This window comes from Panthera tigris, chromosome C1 (assembly GCF_018350195.1).
Source record: "Panthera tigris isolate Pti1 chromosome C1, P.tigris_Pti1_mat1.1, whole genome shotgun sequence".
In the NCBI taxonomy this organism is placed as follows: Eukaryota; Metazoa; Chordata; class Mammalia; order Carnivora; family Felidae; genus Panthera; species Panthera tigris.
Window position 1 is genome coordinate 71678581 of NC_056667.1, and position 25304 is coordinate 71703884.

Below are 25304 nucleotides of genomic sequence, written 5' to 3' on the forward strand. Positions count from 1 at the left end.
CGTTCAATCTGTTTTAAATACAATCTTTGAGATAAAGCCACATTTTGGACTCTGAAAAAACTTTCAGTTTAATTTGTATATTGAGAGTGCCAATGTAAATAAAGCCAGATATATTACCTCCATCTGTAGGGCAGCATGTGATTCAATCAAGGCTTGAATAGCAGCATTGATATCCATTTGTTTCTGTGTAAAACAAAACCATTTGAGATTAGCAGTAACATCAACACTGAGTACTCTAAAGTAAGGGCTGTAAATTCTGAAAGCAGTGCTATTAAAGTATACTAGACTTATTATCTGAAGGGGGTTTGTAACTCTTATGGTTAGACAGATGCTGCAAATTTTGCCTGGATAACTGGAAGGACAATATGCTGCCTTCATCCAAATCTCGAAAGTCTCCTAATTAAAACAGGACCAAAGTCTAGAGCCCTCAAATGAAAAACTATTTGTCACTGCTGCATAAACACACACACACAAGTTACTCAAATGGAAGAAGAATGAAATATGACCCCCTCAGTTAATAAATTGTAAAGTGAAGAATAAATAACTGTAGTAATTTATAACAGTTACATTCTTGGAAGGAAAATATAATAAAATACTACTGTCCTGAGGTAGTCACCACATTCGTTTAATCTGATACTTCTGCGGTCTTAAAAACAATTTCTGAAGTTGGAAAATGCACCATTAGTCCCAAAAGAAATAATACAGCATGAATCCAATCTCCTCCTGCATTTAATAAAAGATATTTTTAGAGAAAGGCTCAGCATAACCATTAGTAAAAGTCTTTTTGTATTTTATTTTTTAAAAAAGCTTGGAGACTAAGAAGCCTGAGTTGGGAGAAAGTTCTGTGAAATGGCATCTGTGTACACAAATCAAGCAATCTGATTTCCTTTAGAACGATTGTGTTCCTAAGATATCTTTTTACTTGGAGGGCCATACAATAAAAACTGTTTTCAACAGATCTCTCATAACTCAAGGCTGGTAATTTGAAAAACTATTTAAAATGATGGGACAATCAATAAAATGCACTCTTCCTTGCCTCAACATGTGGTTTTCATATTGGAAAATAATTGACTCATTCTGTGCATATATACTGCCAAACACTGTGATACATATTGAGGATAAACGGTAAGCTAAAAAGAAAACTGCCCTTGTGAAGCTGAAGTTTAAGGGAGAGAAAGGCACTAATCAGATCTTAAAACCACACAATTACAAATTGTGATATGTGCTATGAAAGAAAAGAAGTGCTTGGACCTATGAAAGAAATTAGGGGGTTTCAATGAAATCTGGAGGATGAGAACTTTGGAAGTAGATGAGGGAAGGTTTCCTTGAGATAGTGACATTTGATCTGAGATCTGAAGATAAATAAGAATTGTTGGGAGAGGGGGTGAGAGAGCTTTCCAGGCAGAGTAACAGCCTTGCACAAAAGCTATGAAAGAGAGAAACATGACCTATTCAAAAAGCAGAAAGGGTCAGCCTAAAAGGTCCTACACAGATTAAATAATTCCGACCATCATGCCTGTGTGAATGAGCAGATTTTGGACATGGGTCGCATGTCCAAAATATTTGCACTAAACATGGGCGATTGAATTAAGTACTAAATAACAGCCATCCTTGTATTTTCCAGGTGGTTTGTTATTAGGGCTTTGATCTTAGAAAACATAGCATAAGCAGTTCTCAAACTCTTCAGTTTAGGACTTTTTGCACTTTTAAATATTATTAAGGGCCTTAAAAAACTTTTATTTACATGAGTTATAACTTTTGGTATTTACCAAAGTAGAAATTAAAACACAAATTTGTGTTATTGCTTTAAAATAACCCATTATACATTTTTTAAAGTTTATTTATTTATTTTGAGAGAAAGTGAGCACAGGCAGGGGAGGGACAGAGAGAGAGAGAGAGAGAGTGAGAGAGAATCCCAAGCAGGCTCTGCTCTGTCAGTGCAGAGTCATGAGATCATGACCTGAGCTGAGATCAAGAGTGGGAGCTTAACCGACTGAGCCACACCCCAACCCATTATATGTTAATACAAATATTTTAAAGTAAAATAATTGTATTTTCCAAAACAAAAAAATCTGAGAAGAATGGTGCTGTTTTATATATTCGTACATATCTTTAATGTCTGGATTGATAGAAGATAGCTAGATTGTCTTATTTCCTTCAGTATTCAATCTGTTATGATATGTTATTTTAGTTGAAATATATGAAGAAAATCTGGCCCTGCAGAGACATGCAGTTGGAAATAGGATTATTTTAGTACTCTTTTCGGATAATTGTGGATATTCTTTGATACTATACCAAACTTGACAAATGATAATTTCTTAAGGGTTAGTTGAAATTTGAAATCTGAAATCAAGTCTATGAACTTTTTGTGCTTTTTTATATTAAAATCTATTGGTCTAACTTGAACTGTGAAAGACTCTTTTATCTACCCATGATACTGTTAACATTGCCCATTGATTATTTAGAAAATAACGGTTCATCAGGGTGCCTGGGTGGCTCAGCTGGTTGGGCGCCGACTTCAGCTCAGGTCATGATCTCATGGGTTCATGGGTTTGGGCCCCTCGACGGGCTCTGTGCTGATAGCTCACAACATGGAGCCTGCTTCAGGTTCTGCGTCTCCCTCTCTCTCTACCCCTCCCCCATGCGCGCGTGCTCTCTCTCTCTCTCAAAAATAAACATTAAAAAAATAAAAACGAAAAAAAGAAAATAATGGGTCACGGAATTATGCAGATCTTCCAAATTCTGACACATTTCATTATTAATATCACACAGTTATATTTATCAACACCATCACCAATCTCAGAAAAGTGGAAGTATGGGGAAGCTGTCAAACACATAGTGGTAGATAGAAGTTTTCCCCAATTTTTATTTTTGCTTGAAAGTTTGAGACTTATCATTGGCATCGACTTCTGTCAATAGTTTCCTTGAAATGAGAGGCTTGATTCATTCATGTTTAAGAAAATATCTGCGGAGGGGCGCCTGGGTGGCTCAGTCCGTTAAGCGTCTGACTTTGGCTCAGGTCATCTCATGGTTCGTGAGTTCTAGCCCCACATCAGGCTCTGTGCTGACAGATCAGAACCTGGAGCCTGCTTCGGATTCTGTGTCTCCCTCTCTCTCTGCCCCCACCCATGCTTGTGCTCTGTCTCTCTCGCTCAAAAATGAATAAACATTAAAAAAATAATAATAAAAAAAGAAAATATCTGCTGAATACTCATGAGTGTATAATATTGTTAGTCTATCTAGTAAGTATGGTGTTCTATGAAAAGAGCAGCCAGTTCAGTTTGTAACTGAGACAATTGCACAAGTGCTTTTCCTTGAGGTAAATACTATCCCCTTCAGTATGCAGCAGAAGTGTTTTTCTATATGTTCTTCTATTTTGTTCTAGAGATTACTAAAAAGTTGTATACTCAAGATTGGAGATTTAGGAGACAGCAGAAACAGTGGAGTAATGACCTCCCAGAATTTTCTCCCCTATAAAAGCAATGAGAAAACTGGAAAAAATGTCAGAATGAAGTTTTTCAGGACTATGGAAATTAACAAAATGCTTGCAGCAATCTGGGGGGGCATTTATTTAAGAAAAATATCTGAATCTTGGTAAGGGCAGTGAGCTTCATGGAACTTTAATTGCCCTATTCCCATGTCTTTCTTTTCAGCTCTGTGGTAGCCCTAAAAATACCAACCCATAATTACAGTAAAAACAAGAAGCCAGGAAGTCATGGGGGGAGCAGAATGGGGTTGGAGTTGCTCTAAAGCATCATTTCCAGTGAATTATTATTATTTGACCTGCCTGGTAGTTACCTAGAAGACACCATTTGCAAGGCTGTCTTTATTTTACCTGACTCGCAGCTCATCCAGTGCAAAATACATTTTCCCTAAGAGTGTTTTTCAAAAGCATTTAGAGGGAATTGTTTAACTTTGTGGCTGTCTGGAGCACTGGAAAACAGTTGGGGCAAGCAACAAGCTAACAAAAAGCTTACAAGAGAAAGGTAGGGAATGATGTGTCCCCACAGGAAATCTGAAAAGCTTTGACATATTTCTGGAAATCTAGAAGTCCATGTGCATTTGTAGCATTGTGCATATGCTTAGAAAATATCTAAGCTCTTTCCTCTGGCTTTCAGTCTCTGTGAAATCAGGAAGTTAAAGCTAAGGCATAGTTTTTAATCACCTGGCAGAGCAATGAAGGGGTGCTCCAACATACACAGAGACATTTGTTAAAAACTGGGAGACTTACTGGTTCTGCCATTTAAGGAAATCTCTCTCCACTTGTTAGCTGACCACTAACCTGAGTAGAGACTTAAGTGGTCACACATGTCAAAGCATAGAGACTTTACAAAATTCAGAAAAGTCAGTAAACAAAATAACATACAACAACAAATAGCAACAAAAATAAACGCAGGGTTGAAGGGAACAATTTTATTTCCAAAAATGCCTAATTATTTTATTTACAATGTACAGTCTTTGACAAAAAAATTACAAGACATGCAAAGAAACATTAAAGTATGGCCCATAAGCAAGCAAACGGGTAATCAGTCAATAGGAGCTGTTCCTGAAGAAGACTAGATGTTGTACTTAGTAGACAAAGACTTTTTAAAGCTATTGTAGATATGTTAAAAAAAAAAAAACTAAAGGAAACAATGTCTATATAACTAAACAAAAGTATGAAAAAGACAAATAAAGAATATCAATTATAAAAAAAGGAAATTATAGAAAAGAACCAAATAGAAATTCTGCAGTTGAAAGGTACAAAAAATGAAATGAAAATTTACTAGAAAGGCTCAATGGTAGATTTCAGTAGACAGAAGAATCAGTGAACTTGAAGATAGGTTTATTGAAATTTTCCAATCAGAAGAGTATACAGATAAAACAGTGAAGAAAATGAACAGAGGCTCTGAAACCTATGGAACACCAACAAAAATACTAACATGTGCATAATGGGAGTATCAGAAGAGGAAGAGAAAATGGGGCAGAAAGAATATTTCAAGAAATAATAATGGCTGTAAGACAGTGATGAGAGAAATTAAACAAGAAGAAACAAATGGAAAGATATTCCATGGTTATGGATCAAAAGAATATTTTGTTTTGTTTTTTGTTAAAACGTCCATATTACCCAAAGTAATCTACAGAGTCATGAAATCCCTTATCAAAATTCCAATGGCACTTTTCACAGAAATAGAACAAACAATTCTAAAATTTTTAGGAAGACCTTGAATAGTCAAAGACATCTTAAGAAGAAGAACAAAGATGGAGGCATCTTGCTCCCTAATTTCAAGCTAGTAGTAAAAGCCATAGTAATCAAAACAGTATGGTACTGGTATTAAGACTGACACACAGACCAAAGGAACAGAATAGAGAACCCAGAAATAAATCCATGGATATGTGGCCAATTAATTTACAACAAAGGAGCCAAAAATATACAATGAAGTAGGGGCAGTCTCTTCAATAAATGGTATTGGGAAAACTTGACAGGAACATGCAATAGGATGAAACTGGACCACTACCTTACCAGACACAAAAATTAACTCAAAATGGATAAAGACTTGAATGTAAGACCTGAAACCATAAAACTCTTAGAAGAAAACACAGGTGGTAAGTTCTTTGATACCAGTTTTGGTGATAATTTTTTTTGGATTGACACCAAAAGCAAAGGCAACAAAAGCATTGTAAACAAGTGAGATCACATCAAACTAAGAAGTTTCTGCAGAGCAAAAGAAACAATCAGCAGAATGAAAAGGCAACCTACTGAATGGAAGAAAATATTTGCAAATCATATAATCGGATATGTGGTTAATATCCAAAATATACAACTCAATCACAAAACCCTAAAACAATCCAATTAAAAATTGGGCAGAGGATCTGAACTGACATTTTTCCAAAGAAAAAATAGAAATGGCCAACAGGTTTATGAAAAGGTGTTCAACATCATTAATCATAAGGGAAGTGCAACTCAAAACCACAATGAGCTATCATTTCATACCTGTTAGAATGGCTATTATCAAAAGACAACAAATAACAAGTGCTGGAGAGGATGTGGAGGAAAGGAAGCTCTTGTAAACTGTTGGTGGGAATGTAAATTGGTACAGCCACTGTAAAATCCAGTATGGAGATCCCCCCCCCCCAAATAAATAGAATTACCATATGATCCAGCTAGTCCAATTCTGGGTATTTATCGGAAGAATACAAAAATGCTGATTTGAAAACATATATGCTTTCCTATGTTCACTGCAGCATTATTTACAATAGATAAGAAATGGAGAGAACCTGAACCACCTAAAACTAATGTAATGTTATATGTCAATTATACCTCAATTTAAAAAAGGGAATGGATGAAAAACATTAATGTTTGATGAGAAACATTAATCTACACATCCAAGAAGATCAATGAACTTCCACAGATACATCATAATCAAACTGTTGAAAGATAAAGACAGAGAGAATCTTGAAGGCAGAAACAGAAAAGATTCATTATACCCAAGAGATCCTCAATGAAATTAACAGCTAAATTTTCATAAAAAAATCATAAAGGTAAAAAGGCAGTGGGACAACATATTCAGAGTGCTGAAAGAAAATGACCATCAACCAAGAGTGCTATTTCAAATAAAACTATCTTTCCAAAATAAAGGAAAAATTAAGAAATTCCCAGATAAATAAAAACTAAGAGAATTCATCACTAACAAAACTTCCCTAGAAAAATAATAATTTCAGCCTGAAATTAAAGATTACTAGGCAGAAACTTGAATCCAAATAAAGAAATAAAAAGCACTGCTAAACATAACCATACAGGTAAATATAAATGAGTATAGATTCCATACAGCCAAAACAATCCCGAAAAAGACCGGAGTTGAAGTCCTCACACTTCAATTTCAAAACTTACTACAAAGCTACAGTAATCAAAACAGTATGGTACTGTCATAAAGACAGACCAATAGACTAGAATAGAGTCCAGAGGTAAATCTTTACATATATGGTCAAATGATTTTTGATCAAGATGTCAAGACCATTGAATTGGGAAAGAACAGTTTTCAACAAACAGTGCTGGGAAAATTGATATCCACATATAAGAGAATGAAGTTAGACCCTTATCTTACATCATATACAAAAATTAACTCAAAATAAATCAAAGACTTAAATATAAGAGTTAAACCAATAAACCTCTTAGAAAGCACAGGGGAAAAACTTCATTACATTGGATTTGGCAATGACTTCTTGGATATGACACTAAAAGCAAGGCAAGAAAATAAAAATAGATAAATTGGACTACACTAGAATTAAAAACTTCTGTACAAAGAACACTATCAACAGAGTGAAAAGGCAAACAAAAGGAGAAAATATTTCTATCATATATTGGATAAGGGATTAATATCCAGAATATATAAAGAATTCCTACAACCTAACAACAACAAATAAGCAATCCAATTCAAAAATGGGCGAAGGACTTGAATAGACATTTTCCCAAAGAAGATATATAAGCCAATAAGCACATTAAAAGATGCTCATCTTCAATAATTATTGGGGCAATGCAAATAAAAACCACAAGTAGGTGCCACTTCACACCCATTAGGATGGGTGTTATAAAAACAACAACAACAAATAAAACAATATAACAAGTGTTGGCGGGGATGTAGAGAATTTGGAACCCTGTGCAGTGCTGATGGGAATGTGAAAGGATGCAGCTGCTATAAAATACAGCATAGAGTACCTCAAAAAATTAAACATGGTATTAGTATATGATCCAGCAATGTCATTTGTGGGTGTATACCAAAATGAATTGAAAGGAAAGTCTCAAGCAGATACTGTACACCTATGTTCATAGCAGCATTATTCACAATAACTAAAAAGCAGAAGCAATTCAAATATCTCCCTGGATAAACCAAATGGGGCATGTATACATATACTGGAATATTATTCAGCCTTAAAAGAGGAAAGTCAGACACATGCTGCAACGCTGTAGACATTATGCTAAGTGAAATAAGCTGGTCATAAAAGGACAAACACTGTCACTTATATGTCACAAATATGTACTTATATGTTCCTGGAGTGGTCAAATTAATAGAGACAGAATGGTAGTTTCCAGGTGCTGGGGAAGGGAGGAATTGGGAATTATTGTTTAATGGGTACTGAGCCTCAGTTTTGAAAGAGCAAAAAAGTTCTGGGGATGGGTGGTGGAGATTGTTGTACAACAATGTGAGGCCCAAATGTCCATCAACTGATGAATATATACATATATATACATATATGTATTATATGTATATGTATATATATTATATGTATGTATATGTATATGTGTGTGTGTATATATATATATATATATATATATATATATATATTCTGGTGATCAGAATCTCAGTGATCAGAAAGAATGAAATCTTGCCATTTGCAACAACATGGATGGAACTAGAGTGAATTATGCTAAGTGAAATAAGTCAGGTAGAGAAAGACAAATATCACATGATTTCCTCATATGTGGAATTTAAGAAACACAACAGATGAATATAGGGGGAGGGAAGCAAAAATAAGATAAAATCAGAGGGAGGAAAACCATAAGAGACTCTTAAATGCAGAGAACAGACTGGAGGTTGCTGGAGGGGAGGTGGGTGGTGGGATGGGCATTAAGGAAGGCACTTGTTGGGGTGGGCACTGGGTATTGTGTGTAAAGTGATGAATCACTGGGTTCTACTCCTGGAACCAATACTACACTATATGTTGACTGACTTGAATTTAAATGTTAAAAATGGAAAAAAAGAAAACCCAAAAACCAATGTGAATGTACTGGATACCACTGAACTGTATACTTAAAATGGTTAAAATGTTATGTATATTTTACCAAAACTAACAATAATAAATAAATATGCTCATTATCCCTTACACTTAACCATCCTACTGCTGGGAATTAGTCCTATAGATATGCTGCAAAATGGTATGCATATGGACAGGACATTTGTACTGGTGGTATTAGCAAAAGACTGGAAATAAACACTCATCAACAGAGAAATTAGATGAATAAACTAAAGGGTATTCTTTTTTAAAATTATTTTTGAAAAGTTTATTTATTTTTGAGAGAGAGAGAGAGAGTACAAGTGGGGGAAAGGCAGAGAGACAGAGGGACAGAGGCTCCAAAGGAGGCTCTGTGCTGACAGCAGAGAAACTGACACAGGGCTCGAACCCACTATGAGATCATGACCTGAACCAAAGTTGGACACTTAACTGACTGAGTCCCCCAGGCACCCCAAACTGCAGGACATTCTTAAGTGAGATGACCATTTTTTATTTTCTCTGAGTGTGGCAGTGACAAATACAGTGACTTTTAGTAGATTAATCGTGTAAAGTATGGTATTTGATGCATACTAAGGTACCAGCAACTTTAAATGCCAACTCATAGGGGAAGGGAAGGAAAAATAAGATAAAAACTAAGACAAGACAGGGAGGCACACCATTAAGATTCTTAAGTACAGAGAACAAACTGAGGGTTACTGGAGGGGAGACGGGTTGGGGGATGGACTAAATGGGTGATGGGCATTAAGGAGGGCATTTGTTGAGATGCCCACTGGGCGTTATGATGAATCACTGGGTTCTACTCCTGAAACCAATACTACACTTGTATGTTAATTAACTTGAATTTAAATAAATATATTTAAAAAAATTAAATGTGAACTCAATGAAAAAGGCTTTCCCCCCACCCAACAGGCATTAAAGAAATGTCATAAAACTTGGCCACCCATGAAATTTCTTGGCAATACACATATTTGTATAATTTCTAATGTATTCCTAAAGCCTAGCTCATGCCTGGCACATAGTAGGCATTCAATTTGTTGAATTTATGAATGTTTTCCCAAGGATAGTCTTTAGTGAGGGCAGGCCCAGAGAGACTATTATGAGGATCTGCTGGGAAAGTCATTCAGCAATGTCTAAGTACCCACATCTGAGTGTAAAACTCTCATTAGGTGCAGTGAAGGAATCCAAAAGCAGTAGCTCCCTCCATGTACTCTTGTTAGAGAGAACACATTCTCACATGAACATCACTTAAAGTTATAAAAACATGCACATAAAATAGAAGACAGACAATAGGAAGTAATCAGATTGTTGGCACTAATGAGGAGAACTAGGATTCATTATACCCTGGGGGAATGAAATCTTCACAATTCTTTCCCAACTTATTTGAATAAAATGTAGATCCAGTCTGAGCACTCTAGTATTTTGAGGAGAAGTGTTATTTAAAAAAAAATTTTAGGGGCGCCTGCGTGGCTCAGTCGGTTGAGCACCGACTTCGGCTCAGGTTACGATCTCGCGGTCCGTGAGTTCGAGCCCCGCATCGGGCCCCTGTGCTGACCGCTCAGAGCCCGGAGCCTGTTTCAATTCTGTGTCTCCCTCTCTCTGACCCTCCCCCATTCATGCTCTGTCTCTCTCTGTCTCAAAAATAAATAAACGTTAAAAAAAAAATAAATAAAAAATAAAAAAAATTTTTAAACATTTATTCATTTTTGAGAGACAGAGACAGAGTGTGAGCAGGGGAGGGGCAGAGAGAGAGGGAGACACAGAGTCCAAAGCAGGCTCCAGGCTCCGAGCTGTCAGCACAGAGCCTGATGCGGGGCTCGAACCCATGAACTGCGAGATCATGACCTGAGCTGAAGTCTGGCACTTAACTAACTGAGCCACACAGGCACCCCGAGAAGTGTTATTTTAAAGGTGTCTGAAGTCTTAAGATCCCTGGATAGTGTAAACATTGATGGGATAGGAACTGGTTTCATGTCATGCCCCTCCCCATAGTGGAAGTAACCACTTGTTCTAGGGAATCAAAGACTGCACCAGCAGCTTCAGCCTCTAAATTCACCAAACCCGGTTTCACAGTCGACCCACTAATTGTAAATCAGTTGAATACTCCTTATCTCATCTAGTTATTTTTAACGATTACTATTTCCAACCCCCGTCCCAACACACATACTCATCTTGTTCTTCCCTTTACCCCACTGATCATTTTTGGTTAACTTTGCCATCCCGTTGTAGATTTGCTAGTTTCTAAATATCTTACCCATGTACACTAAGGTCTGACCATCACTGTGATAATATCCTCAAATTCAAAAGTACCATCAATATATATTCCTTTTCCTGAAACATTTCCTTTTAGCTATTCTACTTTAGAAACTTGGGCAAGTTACTTTACTTTCATAGGTCTTAAAAAAAAGAAGTTAAACTGGATTAGAGGTTTTCAAACTTATCTTGACCCATAGCAAGAAATACATTTCTACATCATGATACGGTCCACACAAAAATACATACATTTAACTGAAGTTTTAAAAAATCATATTTATTCTTATTAGGGCTGATAGACTGATTTTTTCTTTTTTATTGAAGTAAAATTCACATAAAATAAAATTCACCATTTTAACCATTTTTAAAGTGTACAATTCAGTTGCTTTTCGTAATTCACTAAGTTGTGTTAATGATTACCCCTACTTAATTTTGAAACATTTCTATTACCTCTAAAAGAAACCTCATACCTATTAAGCAGTCATTCACCATATTTTTTCTATTCTATTTAATTTAATTTAATTTAGAAATGATTCTGAATAAGACTCACTAAACTGATCTAAGGAACCACTAACTAATGAGTCATAAGTCAGTCTGAAATAAATGCTACATAAATTACTAAGAAAACGTCTGTCTCTAAGTCTATGATGCTATTCCATTCTAGACATTATTGCCTTCCAAATGAAATATTCTGTCTTAGAGGATTCCCACTGTAATTTTCTAAGAGGTACAACTTGCTTTTGGACTCAATTATTCATTCATTCCATAGATAATCATTAGGGCGTGAATGGAAAAGAAATTAAAAAAAAAATAGTTTCTACCCTTCAGAGAGTTCACACTCTAATAATAGAAAGAGACTGGAAGGAAAACGAATGAGTATAAATAAGAAGGGGAAGTGATTGGTTCTACCTTGCAGTGTGATGAGGAGAAGGAATTAAGAAGTTTCAAAGAAGATATGATCATAAATTGACCTCAGAAAGAATATATAGGTATTTTCCCATTGATATTTATACTTGTGCTCTACAAGTCTTCTTCTCAGGGTTAAAATGTCACTTCCTTAAAATAGACTGTGAAAATCCCAGAAAGATAATATAAGGAAACCAGCTTTCATATTGGCCAAGAAGAAGGAAGGCAAAAAGAAAGGAATAAAAGAAGGAAAGAAAGAAACTAATATTTATTAAGTATCTACATACAACATGACAAACACATGTATTTTCTTATTTAATCCTACTAATAATTCCTCAAAGTATATATTCTTATCCACATTTTGTTCAGAATAAACATCTCTCACACTACTTCATTTTGGCTGTATAGGAACACATACAAACATTTCTAAGTGAGACAGGGCTATGGTGCCACAAAGTTTGGTATTTCAGTGTGAAATTTTTCACTAACCACGTCTAATTTGCCAATGATCTTTTAAGACTTGTCCTTTCTTAGGAAGGCAGCTATATCAAAATAATTATAGAGTGGGAAGGCAACTGATGAAGGTATTTGTAACCCAGGCTTTGTGGAGATCCAAGGAAGAATGGAGATAGAGAGTAATTTAAGATTAAATATAGGCATTCCCATTAAAGTGCATGCCAGGGAAGGTTTTGACCCTGTTCAGATGGCCAGAAAGGGGGAGTAATTTTTAAAAATCATGGAGAATGAATCTCCTATTTCCAAGGGGATAATCTTCCTGTGGCATCTTTCTTGAAAGTTACTCTTCACCATGATAAAAAGCTAAGAGGTATGAAGAGTTTCTGGCCTGTTGAGAATAGATCATAGTGATCCAGCAACTAGAACTGTCAGAAATCCAATGGACACCAGTGCAGCATGTGGAAATAAGTAAGGCTAGAAGGCATAGGACTAGGCGTTGTTTGGGATGATGTAGCCAGTGGTGGATCTTCTTTAGGGAGACGATCTGATCAAGGACCATTGTATTTGACAAGCCTGCTGTAGGAGAGGGGCATGGGTGAGGTTGGAGATGGAAGGAGATTCTTGCAGGAAGCAGGAAGACAAATAGATTATTGGGTATGAGAGTGAATGTAAAGCATATGGGAAACCAGACTTGGATCATCAGAGGCCAGGAGATACCAGCTGATAATGAGGCAACAGAAGCATTGCTTCAAAGATAAGGGTAGCAAGCTCTAGGTTGTTATAGATAACAAGCAAATATAGAAGTCTGAAGGCTACTACAGCCATCAGCAAGTGAGATGGATTCTTGAAAGCCTAAGAAGTGGATTACTGGTTGGCAGAAAAACATTTAAAAAAAAGGAGAGACAGAAATTAGAAGTAGGAAGAAATGGAGGGAGTTAGTATTTTTTGAGTACTTATTATGTCAGGCATTATGCTGAGTGACTTACTTTTTAATTATTTTTTTTTTATTTTGAGAGAGATAGAGCAAGCAGGGGACAGGAAGGGAGGGAGGGAAGGAGAGGGAGGGATAGAGAGAGAGAGAGAAAGAGAGAGAGAGAATCTCAAGCAGGCTCTGCTCTGTCTTGTTTAAGCCATCAGGTCTATGGATAGTTATGGCTATAACAGATTGAGCCACCAGGACATCCCTTTACTTCTTATTTAAAACTCAAATCCACCAAGAAAGTAAGACCATCCCCTTTTTAAAGACAAGAAGTCTGAGTCTGAGGCTTAGATTTCATTATTATACCTGGGGAGGGTCTATATCAGATTAGCAAAAGAAACAGAGGTAAGGAAGAGAAACACCTTTTAAACAGGGAGTTAGAATAAGCTTTAAAAAGCTTTAATGTAATATATGAAGATAAAGTAAACAAAACCAAGAAAACTTACTCTTGGGCCAGGTGCTCCAGGTGGACCCTATAACATGACAAATTTTAAAAAGAATTTGTCAGTAGATAATCTCAAACCAGGCAAGCATATAAGCATCACCAGTAAACAGATATAAATATAAATAAACTCACTGGAGGCCCTGGTTGACCTCTTGGCCCTTGGGGACCCTAGAAGACATGAAGATAAAGTATAATATGTATCTTATGCATATGGTTTGGTATAAACAAGACAACCAAGATTCAACATCTATCACCGCCTTTCATGTGAGGCAGGTTCTTAAGATTCAAAGTTGTTTTAATATTTTGAAGCTATATGCTCTTTGCACTCAAATATCACACACAATAATGAACAAGCTGGATATTTACTTTCATGTTTTATTGATACTAGACAATGAATTTGTTCATTTTAAAAATCTATTATAAATATAATATTTAAAAATGTTAATACTGCCTAAGTATGTTTTTTCCTGTTATTTCTATATACCATCCACCTAATCAGCAAAGATGAAAATTTTAGTGTTCTTAGATACCTCTTTTTCCTTCAACATCCACCTATAATTTGATTACTACTGTTGAATTCACCACCATATTCATAGTAACAGTCTTAGTTTAGTGTTAATCATGTATTGTAGACTGAATGTTTGTGTTCCCCCCAAATTCACATATTAAAGCCCTGATCTTTAGTGTGATGGCATTTGGCTGTGGGGTTTTGGGGAGGTAATTAGATCATGTAGAACCCTTATGTGGAGTCCTTCTAAGAGGAGACACAAGAGAGATGATCTCTCTTTCTACCATATGAGGATATAGCAAGAGGGCCCTTGTCTGCAAACCAAGAAGAGGACCCTCACTTGACATTGAACCTACCAGCACCTTGATCTTGGATTTCAGAGCCTCTACAACTATGAGAAATAATGTTTCTTGTTTAAGCCATCCAGTTTATGGCAATTTGTTATAGCAGCCCAACCTGACTAAGATATTATGTTTTGCCTGGACTCCTAATATGACATTCTGACTTTATTCTGTCTACTATGCTAACTACACTGTGCTTGTAAAATGGAAATCTAATCAGGTCATTATTTAGTTAAAATGATTCAATAGCTCTTTATTTGTCTAGAGATGATGTAAACTTCCTTAAAGTGATAGCTGCCATTTATTGAGAACTTACTGCATGCCAAGTTGTGTGCTCACTTTCTGAGAACTGTATGCCAACTCATATGCTACATTTCCATTTTACAGTGAAGAAAGTGGCAACCAGCAAATAAGGGACTGAACTAGGGTTAAAATGGAAGTCAATTGAATATAAAAGTATATGTTCTTTTTTTTTTTTAATTTTAGAGAGAGAAAGTGTGCAAGTGGGAGAGAGGGGCAAAGGGAGAGAGAGAGAAACCCAAGCAGGCTCCACACTCAGCACAGAACCTGATGCAAGGCTAGATCCCATGACCCTGGCATCATGACCTGAGCCAAAATCAAGTCAGACGCTCAACCGATTGAGCCACCCAGGCACCTCAAAAGTATATGTTCTTAATCAATGTACACCCCTACCTCCTCTTCAAGATCTGGGCCTCACCTCTACTTACTCTCTCCAACACATCCTACACCCCATCTATAACCAACTACTTGTGGATCTCTGCATCTTCAAAATTCTTTCACACATGCATTCTCTTGCATGTGCTATTTCCTTGACCAGGAATGCTCCTCCTTACCTTCTCTATCTGTGTAACTCTCATTCCTCTTCCAGTATATCTTTAAAACTCTATACTTACCTTGCTCACCCATCCCCAGCCACCTCCCTCATGCTCAACTAACCACTTCTCCATTTCCTAGTACATAACACAGTGGAAAATCCCTAGGGATGTTTAAGAATGTCTTAGTCACCTTTTCGTTTCCTGGAACAAGAATAGTGTCTACTTCATAGTAGGTGTTTGAAAATTGCAACTGAATGGATGAATAATGTAAAAAAATTACCTCATATTAATTTAGAAATTAGAATAGTTAAAATGTATGTAGTAAAATGTGAAAAGTTATGTTGAAATTTTTCAAAATGAAACAACAGTAATCATTGTTAAGAATGTCTGCTCAGGCCACTTCGGATCCTCTGTCCCCCTCTCTCTGCCCCTCCCCTGTGCACATGTGCTTGTTCTCTCTCTCTCTCTCTCTCTCTCTCTCTCTCTCAAAAATAAAGAAAAAAATAAACATTAAAAAAAAGAATGTATGCTCAAAATTTAACTTACTTGATGGTCAACTGAATGTTAAGACCATATTGAGCTAAATTCAGATTATGGTTAAAAGATGACAAAAGATCTCTCTTCAGTTGAGATCTGAATAATGTTGATGTCATGCTTGACTTACATTAATTATTTCCAGAGCTGTTGATTCTAAATATACTGTGAAAACTAGAGCAAACAACAGTAACTTAAAAAGGATAGAGCACTCCAGTACCATGCTTGCTGGACATTTCTTAGTTTGCATGGCTTATGCTTATGATTTCAAGTAAAGAATGTACAAAACTTGTACCTCAGAAGCTACGTGATAAATTACAGAAAGGCCATGCTGGAGATGGCCTTTAAAATTGTTTTTAATGTTTATTTATTTTTGAGAGAGAGAGAGAGAGAAAGAGAGAGAGAGAGACGGTACATGAGCAGAGGAGGGGCAGAGAGAGTGAGACACAGAATCTCAAGTAGGCTCCTGGCTCCGAGCTGTCAGCACCGAGCTCGATGAGGGGCTCAAACTCATGAACCATGAGATCATGACCTGAGCTGAAGTCAGATGCTTAACCAACTGAACCACCCAGGAGTCCCTAGAGATAGCTTTTTAAATATATAGAGGTTCAGAATGAATTTGGCTGTGTAAGTTTCTCTATTCTGGAACAACACTGTAAAAGTAAACCATTGACATTTAACCCCGCTTATTTCTGACATTTGCAAAATCTCACTGGTGGTTCAATACAAAACATGTATCTTATCTGTGACTTTGAAAGAAATTATCGTAGAAAGAAGAAACTATTTCTACTGCAGATTTTATTGGTTTCTTTTCAGCTTGTTACACAAAACAAGTCAAGTCATCACAAATGTCATCAAAAGAAATACTTAAAACCAAACAAGACAGGGCAAGCCAGCCCTAAGAAAACAACTGTCTAGAATGAAGCAATTAGCCAAGTAAAACAAAATATTATTCAACAATATAACATTTATTAGTTTTCTATTCCTTTAGTCCACCATTAAGAAAAAGTGATTCACTCTCTCTAGCTACTATATAAAAAAGTATCTAGGGACACCTGCGTGGCTCATTCGGTTGAGTGTCCGACTTCAGTTCAGGTCATGATCTCACAGCTTGTGAGTTGAAGCCCCACGTAGGGCTCTGTGCTGACAGCTCAGAGCCTGGAGCTTCGGATTCTGTGTTTCCCTCTCTCTCTGCCCCTCCCCTGCTCCACGCTCTGCTTCTTTCTCTCTCTCTCTCTCTCAAAAATAAACATTAAAAAAAGTATATGAAGCAGTTTATTATAAAAGCAGTTTATAATAAAACCATGATTGTCTATGTTAATTTCCTAAAGGGAAACTAATTTATGTGAATGGTTATGATGGTTATTTGGCCATAGTCAAAACCCAACCATTGGAAATAGACTTTCTTTCCATTTAATCCCAGAATTTACATTTGATTCTTCAAGAGTAACATATTTTTTCTTACACTTTAAAAAATATTGATAAGTGCATGTCTTTGAACCTGAGTATGTTAGACTTTGCTTTTTTGTGAAGGCAATCTTGATTTAATTTCATAATCTTTAGGCTGGTTTAGGTACAGAGAGCTTCTTTATTCTCAGTTATAAAGTGAGAAGCTCCCATTGCTTAGCAGCATCCTGGGTCTCTACTCAGTAGGTGTAACTAGAAACTCTTGTTTTTTCCCAGTTGTGACAACCAAGTATGTCTCTACAAATTGCCAAATGTCTCCTGTGGTGTATATGTGGTGGGGGGATGGCTCCTGGTTGAGAACAACTGATTTAGAGGGTTTAACTGGGAATTTAGTAATATTAAATAATATTATTAGAAGTAATGTGATTAGGATGGAATCAGTGAATTGTAAGGCACTGAGGATAACTACAAATTAGGAGTCGACTCATGTGGAACCTGCCATGTAAATGGCTGCACTATTCTAAATGTAGGTGAGGGGTCTATATATACCATCTTCCTTACCCAAGTTGCTCCTAAAACTTATTTTTGAGAGGTATGATGATTAATGGAAACGTACAATGGTGTGGGAATCGGGAGACCTGGGCTCTGGTCTTGTCTCTATACCTAATTAACTGTATTTCCTTGAGTGAGTTGTTGCACGTTTGGATCTCAGATACCTCAACTGTAACAAGATTTGGTGAAAGATCAATCTCTAAGGTTCACTTCAAAATTGTGATTTTGAAATGTTTTATCAACTTTCTTCCTCATATTTTGCATGTATTCTAAAAGGGATACTTCTCATGTATTGTTTAATGAGCTGTAGCCCTTTTTTTAAAGGCATGAATCATTATTTGGTCTTGGTAAAAAATGGCATAGCTTTATAAATTGGTAAGAATGGCATACTTTATAAATTCTTATGCCAGCTTCACGGAACATTTAAAAATAAGATTTACAAAGCCCGCTTGATAGATTCTTGTGTTTCTGATCTTTGTACAAAGGAGTGGAGTGTCATATTTGTCTCAATACAATAGATCTTTGCTAATAAAAATTCATTCCAAAAATGCCCCATGTACTGGTATTATTTGAGGCTGACCCCCTTGAGGATATTTGGAAATATAATAGCTAGAAGTGTTTAAGCATTCAATTATTGAAATCATTCCCTTAAAACAAACCTGTAGAATATACTGAAAAAAAATCCTAATGAGAGTATAAGTAATGTTACTAAGCTTTTCCAGATTATGGTTTAATTGCACATTTTATGGAGCAAGTTAACTGCAGATGATCTCTAGGAATTAAAAAATTGCTTTTATAAAGTTCCTTAAACCATAGTGGAATGAAAAGAAAACAGATGATAAAAAGATATTTAATACCAGTTATTCAACAACAAAAAACCAGAATAAACCAATAAATTCTAATGCGCCACAGCTAATGTGGCACATTTTCAACAGTTAATGTTATTACCTATACTAAATGCTGCTGTGTCCCCTTCCTTGTACTAGGAGTCTGTACTTTATTTATGAAGAGAGCTATGGGAATCAACAGAGCAAAAGACTAGTAAGTATATCAATTCAATAAATGCTACTTTATCAGCCAGAATTGAAAATACTTGTTAACTTTTAATTTTAGGGAACAGCATTTATTTATTTATTAATTCATTTCTCAAATATTACCCACTACATAGCAGGTTCTATTCTGGATACTGATAACCAATGTATCAAACAAAGTTCCCTGCTCTCCCAGAGTTTATATTCTAGCAGAGGAAACAGAAAAATAATTTCAAATACTGCTAACTACTATGAAGAAAACAAAACAGGATGTTGTGAAAGAGAATGACCAGGAATGTGAGACTGAACAGTCATGGAGGGCTTCTCTAAAATGGTATTTGAGGCGAGACCTAAATCATGAGATAAGAACCAATCGTGTGAGGAACAGATTGCATATTCTAGGTAAAAGGAAGGCGTGTTCCAAATAATAGAGACAAAATCAGCTTGGTGGCAAGGGGAAAGCGGCACATCATGAGTTTAGAGAGGCCAACCAGGGCTAGTTCTTGCAGGGCATGGTAGAAAGGTAAGGAATTTGGATTTTTTTCTAAGTGCAAGAAGGAGTCATAGGAAGGTTTTAAAGAGGAGAGTGATAGAATCTGGTTTATGCTTTAATGGTATCACTCTAGTTGCTGTGTAGAGAACGGATTGTAGTGGAGAAAAGTGGAAGGAACACTAGGAAGTCAGGAGTCCAAGAAGACATCATGGCAATCTGGACAAAAGTGCTAGTGATAAAGAGTGGGAGAGGTGTGTGAATTCAGAATAGGAATTAGACTTGACAGGAGCTAATCTCTGCTTTAAAGAATTCTTCCTTATGTTCTATGCCTTTCTTTGTTCTTTTATGGGGGATCTGCTTATTTTTCTTTTATGTAGAATCATAAACTCTTACAGCTGGAAGGGACTTTGAGGGTATAAATTCTAATTCCCTACTCAGTGCAAAACTACCAGTCCAGTAACTCAGAAAGATAGTGATTAGGCTTCTAGAGACAAGCATTCATTATCATGTAAAACTATCTTGTTTTAAAGCAGTGCCTTATTATATTAGCAGCTCATTATTATATTGAGCTGGAATCAGCCTCAGTATTCCATCCATTTACTTAACAGTATCTATTCTGCATTAATTATCTGCTAAATCCTGTGATGGGCTTGGAATTAGAGCAAGTCAAACATACTTCCTGGTCTCACGGAGCTCACTGTCTGTGAGGGAGCTAAGCACAGAAATTGAAAATTCAATTCAATAAGTAAATAATTTAAAATTTATTCTCTAGAGTTACTCATATTATACGTATTCTTCCTTTCAAATATTTAAAGACAGCTATCATGTTCCAACACCTCAAATATTTTCTAATTTATTCACCAGTAATTTACTAAATATTTATTTAGCACCAACTATACAACACAGGCACTATCTTAGGTGTTGCAGACACAGCTTTAAAACCAACAACAGGTAAAATACCTGTGTCATGGAGCCTATATTCTAGTGAGGAGAGATATGATAAGCAAAAAACAGGTAAAGAAACAGGTTTAGAAAAGACAGGGAATCGAGGCAGATGGGCACATTGCTATTTTACATAGGCTAGGCAGAAAAAGCCTCTTTGATAAGAGGACATTTAAGAAAAGACTGGGGAACACTTGCCAGGCATTGTACGAGGTCCTGGCTACTAGTTCTTATGTCCACAGGTGGCAGTTGGGTTGAGGATAAAATGTCACTTAACTTAAATTAACTTAAATTAATTACAACCTCATAAATAGGAACTACAGGGATAAAAAACATGGGCAAGAAAAAGCAGGTGCAAAACCCAGGAAGCAAAGAGAGAGCAATGAGAACAAGGAAAGGGATGATAAGGTTGCAGAGTCTGGTAAGGGTTAAACATCCCAGCTCTTTCAACTGGTTTTTCTAGGACATGGCTCCTCGATACACCACTGATCTGAGACAGCCTTTCTCTGAATATGCTTTAATTTTGTCCATGTTCCCCTTTGGGGATGGCCTGACTGGTGTTACCACCTGCTTTATTCTGGGTGCCATATGTCTATCAGTGCAACCTAAAATTTCAGGCATAATCTGCTGAATTTGCAAGCCATCAGAGCCACTGAATTTTCTTTCACGTGAAATGACTGTGAAATTGTCAGAAGTACTTGAGGTTTCCTAACTCTGACAAAAGCTGACGTTCCAGCCACAGTACTTGGAGAGAACTGGTCAGGAAGACAGTTGGAGACAGACAAGTCTAGAAAATGAACTAATTCCAAGCCTCTCTACTTTTCCTTTCCCCTTTCCACTCCTCCTGGGAAATATGACTTCACTGTGTACAGATATCCTTGCTTTTGGCTGTAGCAAGACTGCTGAGAAGATAGGAAGGCCACATTTCTGCAAATTAAAAACATCTATTTTAGGGCACCTGGCTGGCTTAGTTGGTAAAGCATGCAACTCTTGATCTTGGGGTTGTGAGTTCAAGTCCCTCGTCGGGTGTAGAGTTTACTTAAAGATAGTATCTTAAAAAAAAGAAAAAGAAAAACATCTATTTTGAAGCCCTCTGTGGGTTCTTAGCCTCTCTGAAACCATATACATTTCCTTTCTCAGCTAATTAATATAACTGCAACTTACTTATTCTGAGCCCCCAAGCACACCTTATGGTGACAAGCAATGTCAGCTGTCAATGCAATTTCATTATCTTTTAAACCAAGACTTCTCTGCAACCTTTAAATTTATTCTTATTTGCCTTCTGCACTTGGTTTTAATCCCCCTCATATTACTCTGTGCCTGCTCTCTGTTTATGGCTGCTGCTTTAGTTAAGTTCAGCAGGATCTCTGCTGGGAAAGTGGCTTCTTGACAAAATACCTTCTTTAACCTGGAAGCATTGGCATCCCAGAAAAGTAGGAAATAGTGCCAGTGTAAGCCACTTAGTGCTGGAAAGTGCTACGTGTACCTTTTGCCCATCCTCTCACAATTGTTTCCAATTGGCTGAAATATACAACAATTGATATGCTTCTGCTTTGCACCTCTTTAGCACTGAGTGAACACAGTGGGTATATCCTTGAGGCGATGTGGCAGTCCTCTTATTCCAGCACTGGTGAAGAAGGCTCACAAGGCAAATGCCTGATGCCTGACAAGGCAAATATGCCATTTCACACAGTGATCTGGGAAGAATTTGATCAGCAGGTTCTTAAATATGTTTAGGGGTTATCAGGTTTCACTGTACTGTACTATCTAGATTAGTTCTACTTCCGAAAAACTGTAATTTTATTTTTATTTCACAAGTATCAGAGACATCATCATCATCATCATCATCATCATCATAATATAATAAAACAAGGTCCTTGCTTTCATGGAACTTATATAGCCTAGTGACAAGTGATAATATAACCATAAATTTAAACTTACAGTTTCACCTCTAAAGCCTTTTTCACCTCTGGGTCCCTACAAGAAAACAGGAAATGTTAGTTTCGTGCTATTGATTGTTATTTATCAAATGTAGTTGAGGCTATACACAGAAACATGATAACTTATGTTTTTGTTTTTTCTATCCAGCAAGACATATTGAGTAAATTTATATAAATTCTAGTTTCCTTTTTCTGAATAAAGCAAAGCAAAACAAAATCAAAAACAAAAACAGTTTATTGATTTATCATACTATCCACGGAGACAGGGATAACAGGCACTTAAATCAAAACAGCTGATCTGACAATCAAATACCAACCCACGTAGAAGGGAAGTTACCAGATTAAATTCTTCTAATCTTTGTCTTCCCTAGCCTGTGAAAACCTTGTTTCTAGGATGGTGCCTTTTTTTTTCATCTTCTCTTTCTATTCCTCCTTCTGTACATCCCACAAATTTTGATATGTTGTATACATTTTCATCCAGTTCAGAATATTTCTAACTCTCTTTGAGATATCCTCTTGGATCCATGGATTATTTAGAAGTGTGGGGTTTAATTTTCAAGTGTTTGTAGATTTTCTTATTATCTTTCCAATTTACTGATATTTACTTTAATTCCATTATGGCCAGAAAACATATCTTGTATGACTTCAGTTCTCTTAAGTTTAGTACAAAATTTTTTATGACTCAAACTATAGTCTATTTTGGTGATTTTCCATGTACACTTGACAAGAAAGTGTAGTCTGCTGTTAGATGAACCTACTGTTTTAGAAATTCCTGTATTTTTGTTTTCATCCTTGTGGAAATTATTTATGTATTTTTTTATTTTGAAAAAGATAATACTCTTCATCTTTTCAAAAACCTGAATTTACACTTTCACAATATGTTATGATGTCTTCCATATCAATCCACATTTCTCTAGATAATTATAATGCTTACTTGGTATTTAATAAATGATAATATATTTATTGAATTTTCTACTAGATTATTTCTAATTTTTGTCATGATAACCCTGTGATAAATATCCTTGTACTCCATAAAAGTTGTCCTCCAGAAAGTGTGTTTGTAATTGCACGCACACCTGCAAAATATGGGAGTCTGTATGTCTCGACACATGCCATGTACTATAATTCTTTGTTAATCTTGCAGGCTAAAAATACTATCTCATTATTTCACCATTTATATTACTTTTCTGTGTGTTTCCTATCTTGTTACTCACTCATTTTTTTTAATGCTTTTATTTATTTTTGAGACAGAGAGAGACAGAGCATGAGCAGAGGAGGGGCAGAGAGAAAGGGAGACAAAGAATCCGAAGCAGGCTCCAGGTCCTGATGCGGGGCTTGAACTCACAGACTCTGAGATCATGACCTGAACTGAAGTTGGGTGCTCGACTGAGCACCCAGGTGCCCCTGTTATTCACTCTTCAAAATTAGTAACTTCCAAACACTAACTAAAAAAATTTTTTTAATGTTTCTTTGAGAGAGAGCGAGCACGTGTGCGAGTGGGGGAGGGGCAGAGAGAGAGGGAGACAGAGGATCAGAAGTGGGCTCTGTGCTGACAGCAGAGAGCCTGATACAGGGCTTGAATTCATCAAGCCTGTGAGATCATGATCAGAACCGAAGCCAGACGCTTAATCGACTAACCCACGCAGGTGCCCCCCAAAACTAATTTTTTTTAACATTTTATTTTTGAGAGACAGGGAGCAACAGAGTGCTAGCAGGGGAGGGGCAGAGAGAGAGGGAGACACAGAATCTGAAGCAGACTCCAGGCTCTGAGATGACAGCAGAGAGCCCAATACGGGGCTCAAACTCATAAACCATGAGATCATGACCTGAGCTAAAGTCAAATGCTCAACTGACTGACCCACCCAGGCGCACCCCCCACAAGAACTAATTTTTAAGATATCTCTATAGAACTTGTTTTTAATACCCTCCCTCACCTCCAGCCCAGTATTAACAAGTAGGTACATATCTTTCCATACCTTTTTTTTTTGATGAAATACTGACAAATATATTAATGTATGTATGGGGTGATTGGTAATATTTTATAAAACTGATCTCATATTGTATACTCTTCTGTGAATCAGATTTTTCACACTTAACAATACAGCATGAACAACCACAAGTCCACTGAACTAGATATAACTAGTTGTTTTCAATAGTTGCATAATATTCTATGAAATGGCTAGACCACTATTTACTCAACCATTCCTCTACAGATGAACATTCATGTGATTTCAAACTTTTTTTCCTAATATAGCCAGTACTGTGAAAAAAACTTTCTATAATTTATGAGTACTTAATTTCTATGGCACAAATTTCTCAAAGTGGAACTGATTGGTCAGAGGGTATATGTACTTATATTTTAACAAATATCCTTCCATGAAGGCTATAATTCACATTTCTACTGATGATGAGTACTGTTCTCCCTAATCCCCTTCTGAGAGGTTAGATGTAATATCTCATTATTACTTTAATTTGCATTTATGTGACTGTAAGTTAGGAAAGCATCCTTCCAAATAATTATTGACCCTTTGGATTTGTTCTTCAATTTTTTATTGAGTTTCTATCTTTCTCATACTAAGTTGTAAGAGCTCTTTATACATCAACTCGTATGCTTTTGCAATTATTTTTGCCCAACTTACATTAATTTTGTTTACGGAAACTTTTTCCATACAAAATTTAAAATTTTCAAGTATTCAAATACATATTCTGTTCTTTTGTGGTTTTCAGATTTCCTTTCTTATACAAAGGGTCTCCTCAGGGGCACCTGGATGGCTCAGTTGGTTGAGCATACAACTTTGGCTTAGGTCACAGTCCCACAGTATGTGAGTTTGAGCCCCACAGAGGGCTCACTGCTGTCAGTACAGAGCCTGCTTTGGATCCTCTGCCTGCCTCTTTCTCTGCCTCTCCTCTGC

At 36.4% G+C, this 25304-nt stretch overlaps 1 protein-coding gene across 1 annotated transcript in view; it reads right to left on the reverse strand.

Annotated features, from left to right (window-relative positions):
• The window catches only part of COL24A1 (collagen type XXIV alpha 1 chain), a 398425-nt gene that overhangs the window by 13308 nt on the left and 359813 nt on the right, over positions 1 to 25304 (reverse strand). Inside the window, exons 53-56 of the mRNA XM_015536213.2 lie at positions 22394 to 22429; positions 13941 to 13976; positions 13810 to 13836; positions 118 to 183 (exon numbers count right to left, since the gene is read on the reverse strand). Of these exons, the coding sequence (XP_015391699.2) occupies positions 118 to 183; positions 13810 to 13836; positions 13941 to 13976; positions 22394 to 22429 (165 nt within the window). The remainder of the gene's footprint in view (positions 1 to 117; positions 184 to 13809; positions 13837 to 13940; positions 13977 to 22393; positions 22430 to 25304) is intronic.